At 37.2% G+C, this 6,666-nt stretch overlaps 1 protein-coding gene across 3 annotated transcripts in view; it reads right to left on the bottom strand.

The window, feature by feature from the left end:
• Positions 1-6,666, bottom strand: part of LOC106875235 (follistatin-related protein 5) — a 370,169-nt gene that overhangs the window by 65,384 nt on the left and 298,119 nt on the right. For all 3 annotated transcript variants that reach the window (XM_014923295.2, XM_014923296.2, XM_052966672.1), the window contains exon 6: positions 5,698-5,901. In XM_014923295.2, the coding sequence (XP_014778781.1) occupies positions 5,698-5,901 (204 nt within the window). The remainder of the gene's footprint in view (positions 1-5,697; positions 5,902-6,666) is intronic.

Genomic DNA, 6,666 nt, shown 5'->3' with positions numbered 1-6,666 from the left:
AGAGAGAGAGAGAGAGAGAGAGAGAGAGAGAGAGAGAGAGAGAGAGAGAGAAAGATAGAGAGAGGGGCGGTTTCTTTAGAATTTATGCATAGATATGTGTCTGGGTTCTGTGTGTGTGTCTGTGTCTGTGTGTGTCTGTATGTAATGTATATATGTATGTCTGTGTAATGTATATATATACATGTGTGCATGTGTAATGTATATATGTATGTGTGTGTGTAGTGTATATATGTTTGTGCATATGTGTGTGTGTGTAATGTATATGTGTGTGTGTAATGTATATATGTATGTGTGTAATGTATATATATGTATGTGTGTGTGTGTAATGTATATATGTATGTGGGTAATGTATATATGTATGTGTGTGTGTAATGTATATATGTATGTGTGTGTGTGTGTGTGTAATGTATATATGTGTGTGTGTAATGTATATATGTATGTATGTGTGCGTATGTGTGTCTAAAGTATATATGTATGTGTGCATAATGTATATATGTACGTATGTGTATAATGCTTATATGTGTGTGTGTAATGTATATATGTATATGTGTGTGTGTGTGTAATATATAAATGTATGTGCATGTGAGTGTGTGTAATGTATATATATATATGTGTGTGTGCATTAAGTGAAATTCGTATATAAGAATTATATGTCTAATGCTATTATTATTTTGGACCGAAAGGCTAGCGGTGTGTATCTGCTTCTGTAAAATTGTGAAATCTATCTTCTTTTTTCTTTTGCTAATGTTGTTAATCATTGTGCGGTTGCCAGAATTTCTGCTTTGGTAGAATCTGTTAAATGTTCCCATCTTCTTTTGACCAAACATAAATAGTTGTCATTGTGGTTAAAATCTTTTTCTTGCAATATTTCTTTTCTGTGTAACATCATCATCATCATCATCAACATCATCATTTCACATCCATTGGCTGAGAGAGTTATTTTAGACAAGATGCGGTTTGGGTTTGTGCCAGGTAGAAACACCACTGATGCTATATTTCTGGTAAGACAGCTGCAGGAGATATTCCTAGCCAAAGATAAACCTCTGTACCTGGCTTTCGTTGACATGGAGAAAGCCTTTGACAGGGTCCCTTGATCCCTTTTCTGGTGGTCAATGCAGAAACTAGGGATAGATGCTGTCCTCTATCCTTCCAGCTGTTACACCCTGAGTGTTCTAGTGAGTCAAGGTTAGGAGGACAATGAGGGGTACTTCTACCTGTTTTTCATTACAGGGTACCTAAACCAATTAACAAAGCCATGGTACATGCTGTTAAATCATTCTCAATTACCAGTTGTTTAATTATGCTGTTTTCAGGAAATCTGTTTCGTTTACCCATCTGACTTTTGTCCTACAACATCATTGTTCCATTATTGTTGGTCTCCCTCATAACCAGTTTAATTATAAGAGCATACACAACCACTGAAGAATCTGTCCCTTTGGAGTCCATTCTTCAAAAGGTATTGGCCTCATCGTTACAGACAAAGAATCTTTACAAAGTAGTTTCACATCATATCAGTGCCTTCTTTTTGTTTAACGGTTTAGTCACAAGAGGAAAAGTAGAACTGCTGATATTCTGTAAGGGTCTCCAATACTAGGTGTGTTGGTAGAGGAATAAAGTTCGGTCTGATCACAGACTGGTGTTAAACAAGGTAACATTTTAAATCTACCTCTCTTTTAAAGCAAGATCTACAAGATGAAAGCTAAGATGTGTTTTCGATGTAGGATGCAAGAAGCCATAAACTTAACTATTAATATTTGCAGTAAAGGTTGTTTGCCAACATAACATGGTAGTCCTGGCTTAGGATGAATGTTGCTGTAATTTAGCCCCAGGAGACGATGTAATATAGCCAGCTGGAGACAATGTCTCCTGGGGCTAAATTACAGCAACATTCATCCTAAACCAGGACTGCCATGTTATGTTGGCAAACAATCTTTGCTCCAAAGTACTGTGAGATTTAAAAATGCTAATTTTCTAATTTATAGATCAGTGACTAATTGTCACTTTGAAAACTATATATTTCAAACAGGAAATTAGCAGCTCCAACTCTAGCCAAACAATTATTCTGTGCTGATGAAGGACAATTACCTGGAAATCACAATACACAGATATTGTTTTGAGCTGAGTGGGGGTGCTAGATTCTCTTGTTCAAAAAATGTAAGGACACAGATTGTGTTGTATACCCAGCTAGAGACGATGTGTCCTGGAGCTAAATTACAGCAACATTCGTCCTAAAACAGGATTGCCATGTTATGTTGGCAAATAATCTTTACTGCAAAGTACTATTGTTGAATATCTCTCATTGTGAGATTTACAAACAGTAATTTTCTTATTAATATTTGTCCACTTCCCTCAGGAATTAGTTCAATTTCACTTTGTACTAAATAAATGCTTTTGTGTTCCCAAGGTTTTCACCTCAGAAATGAACTCTTCTGAAAACAAATTCCCTATTTTCCATGTTTTATTCCTTGGTTATTGCTTGCAATGTTTCAAAACTGACATTAACGATATTAACTTCCTTCCAATTATCCCCAGACTTTGGGGAAGAAACATTTCAAAATGTTATTACGAGTGAACAACCACTTCAGATGAATTTATTTCATCATTTAAAGTTCGTTAGGGAATGATGATACACGCAAATAAAAGAATGGAGTGCAAGTGGGTGGGAGGACTGGAAAAAGGGATACATGTGGTGGTTGGAGGAAAGGGGGAGAGAGGGAAAAAGAGCGTGGGAGTGAGAGAGATAGAGAGACTGAGAGAGAGTGTGTGTGTATGTGTGAGAGAGAAAGAGAGACTGAGAGAGAGAGAAACTGAGAGAGAGACTAAAAGAGAGAGAGAGAGTGTGTGTGTGTATGTGTGTGTCTCTGTGTGTGTATGTGAGAGAAAGAGAGAGAGAGAGAGAGACTGAGAGAGAGACTGAAAGAGAGAATGCATATGTATGTGTGTGTGTGAGAGAGAGAGAGAGAGAGAGAAAGAGAGAGAGAGAGAGAGAGAGAGAGAGAGAGAGAAAGATAAATAATTATTTAGTCAAAGAAAAATAGAGATGAAAGAACAATATCTCCTTGACGATTGCTTTATAGGCTTCAAGCAAATCCATCTCCATCTTTATATATGGATATATGCAATTATTCAGTTTTATTTCAAGATTTCTTCTCAATAGAGAGAGGGAGCTGGTTTCTAACCTAGGTGCAAGGCTCCTTCATTGGGATTTCAACAACATCAGGGTATTTTTTGGTGTGTGTTTGTGTAGATTTTGTGTTATGCATATATTCTCATAGCTATAGTTGCATGTCTAGGCATGTTCACATATACTTAAAGGATAAACTTCTGGAAAGCCAATCATCGTAAAGTCGATCGGTCATCGGTTGGATAGGTCATAAGTCAACAACGACCTGTAATATCACACAAGACTTTTGAAAGGCTATGGCACAGTGCAAATGAAGTAATTTCATGAATTAGCACAAACCATTTTAGAAGCAGAGCAACATTCATCCAGTTCAATATAGTGGACTTTTATTTATGTATACTGAAAGCGTTATTATCTGGGGCATTTAATTTTGCTAAAGAGTTTACCAAAATTACCAACAGGGATAGAGATGAAAACAGAAATAATACATTTCTAAATCTCTCAGAGAGATTTATGCAGTAGCAGCACGAGAAATTGATAGTATGTTGTCAACTTAATGTGACAGTCCCATGAAAGGGAAGAATGCTACTGTTATTTAGCCTTAGAAAACACCGTTTATGCTACTGCATAAATCTCTCTGAGAGATTTAGAAATTTAGTATTTCTATTTTCAAAAATCAGTGAATGTATTTCACTTGAAATATGTTTTCAAAGCCAGATGGGCATCGACAGCTATCAAGCCATGCTACTTCAGACTGATGATGAGCAATGACTCTGAAACTAGTCTCTGGATGCTGGCTTTGCTGGGTGGAGGTGCTTATCTCCCCTTTGAAAACATAAGGACAGAAGAAATATGTCAAGTTCAACAGGAAACGGTGTTTCCTGAGGTAAATAACAGTAGCATTCTTCCCTTTCATGGGACTGACATATTAGGTTGACAACATAGTATTACTTTACGGATAGAGATGTAATAAGGAATACCAGAACGATCTTGTTGTTTGATAAGGGTTTGACCCGGTTCAAATAAACAGACCAAGAAGGTTCCTTAGAAATGGCAATGGAAGTATTACATTAGATAGGTTCGGTAAGAAATTCCCGTCAGCCTGGGTTGACTTAGACAGAGACAATGCTTTAACCATCTTTAGAAGTGTGAATGGACACACCCTAGACAGATTTAGAAAAGACCTGATCTACACTTAAAGCTTTCGGTGTTACTAAAGAAACCAAACTTGCCGTAGTAAATTTTTTAGCGATAATGCTTGGTTTAGGCACAGGATCATATGTCCCCAGCAGCAACGCAAATGAGAGGCTGTCATACGTCAACACAGCATCCTACCGACCACCTGTAGTGTTTAATAATCTTGTACATGGTGTCAGTAAGAGAATTTCCAACCTATCCTCAAACAAAGATATTTCAATGCAGCAGCCTCCTGTTACAATGAGACCCTGGCAGTCAGAGAGGTTTTGGCCAGCCCTAACACCTACAAGAGAAGGCATTGCCAGAAAATGTCCTCTGGCTTGCTGCCACTCTCACTCAACATGAAAACTTACATGGGAAGAGCCTCCTTAAGGCTAATGGAGTGACTCTTAATTAGGGTAGATTGAAATTCGTTCATTAGATTCACCACAGAACAATTTTAACTTTTAAGTGCTTTAGAGACATTTGGAATTAAGGAAGAACCTGTGACCCCACTGGGACAGATTCTTCCAAGAATTTAGCATGGGGCTCTGTGTGAGTGAGTGTGTGAATGAGTGAGTGAGTGAGTGTGTGTGTGTGTGTGTGTGTGTGTGTGTGTGTGTGTGTGTGTGTATGTGATTGTGTGTGTGTGTGTGTGTGTGCGTGTGTGTGTGTAAGATTGAAATGTCTGCAGAAAGAAAGGTGCAAGCGTAGGTTGCTGCATATGCATGACTATGTATGAGTGTGTAGTTGCATGTGTGTATGGTCTTGTTTGTAAGTTTATATCTGTTAATCTTTCTGTCCGTGTGTGCTAGCGTGCGTACATATTTGAGTTTGTATGTATGTGGCTATCAGTGTATACGTGTATTTAATCACGTCAGTGTGTGTGAAAATGTTGTTAATGGACATTTGAATAACGTGTGCTAGAAACATCTCACTTATAAATATATATATAATCAGCAGCTACCATTCTGGTATTTATTTACACACACACACACACACACACACACACACACACACACACACACACACACACACACACACACACACACACACACACACACACACACACACACACACACACACACACACACACACAGACAAGTGCCAACATACACTCACACACATGCATATTTTCATTGTAGTTTCTTACATCTAACTCCATCAGAAAGAAGTTGTAACAGGTTTCTGAAGAAAGGTTACTGGAAGTTGTAAAACATAACCTTTTTCCAAAAGGTATCATTGATAAAACAAGCAGATCTCCTGCTAGACGTGAAAACGTAGGTTATTGACTGAACATGTTATAAAACATTGTAAGTAACACAAAGAACAGACAAATATGGACGAAAAATACAATAAAAATAGAAGACAAGCGGGGAAAAAAAGGCTATACATACTAAATGCCGAAATGAATTCTTTGAAGGAAATCTTATTATCATGGTCGGTATCTTCAAAGAGTAACATGTTCAGGAGACTACATTTGGCAGAGAGGTTCTTGAATTGTTCCTTCTCTTCAATGTGCAAAAGTTCAGATTCTTGTAAAAAGTTATCAAGGCTGTCGTCATAGTAACTAAACATCAGAGTGGCGAGATATTGTTTAACTGAAAAATAGAATGAAACAAGAAAATTATGTTTAATATGAAATTATATTTTTTGTATGAATAATTAAAGACAAAAATAAGCTCTAAAGATTAGCATCAAAACATGACATTGTTTTCTTCAGTGAATTAACCTAATTAAATCGATGACTGATTCGTTGACAATACTTGTTTTACTCCATTTTCTTCTTCTGGAGCTGGAATAGGTTTAAACGGTCAGACTTGTGTTCCATCAAAGACGTTCAACATTACAGAAACCAGAGACAAACATCAAAGATAAACACCATAGATGCATGCGTGTGTGTGTATGTTTTTGATTGTACACATATGCAGTATATACATGTGTGTTTATATATCCTCATGTGACCATCATCATCATTTAACATCCTTTTTCCCAAGCTGCTATGGGTTAGATGATTTGATAGCAGCTGGCAAAGCAGACGGATGCACCAAGCTGGAGTTTCCCAGTTGAATGCCCTTCCTAATGCCAGCTACTTGACGGTGTCTGCTCGGTGCCTTTCATATGGCACCAGCACCAGTGGAATCCCCAAGTAATATGCAAGACAGATACCTTTCAACTGGGAGGGAGAGCAGTATTAAAAGAGGTGGCTTCGTATCAGATAATGACTGGTTAAAAAGTAAAACGGGGCAAAAGAGAAAATATGTCTTATTATAGAAGAGAGAAAAAAAGAGGGGTGATGTTGGTGGATATGTGTGTATTTGTGTATATATATATATATATATATATATATATATATATATATATAT

This window comes from Octopus bimaculoides, chromosome 3 (genome assembly GCF_001194135.2).
Source record: "Octopus bimaculoides isolate UCB-OBI-ISO-001 chromosome 3, ASM119413v2, whole genome shotgun sequence".
NCBI classification, from domain to species: domain Eukaryota; kingdom Metazoa; phylum Mollusca; class Cephalopoda; order Octopoda; family Octopodidae; genus Octopus; species Octopus bimaculoides.
Note: the sequence above shows the minus strand (reverse complement) of the source record. Positions and strands in the feature narration are given on the sequence as shown.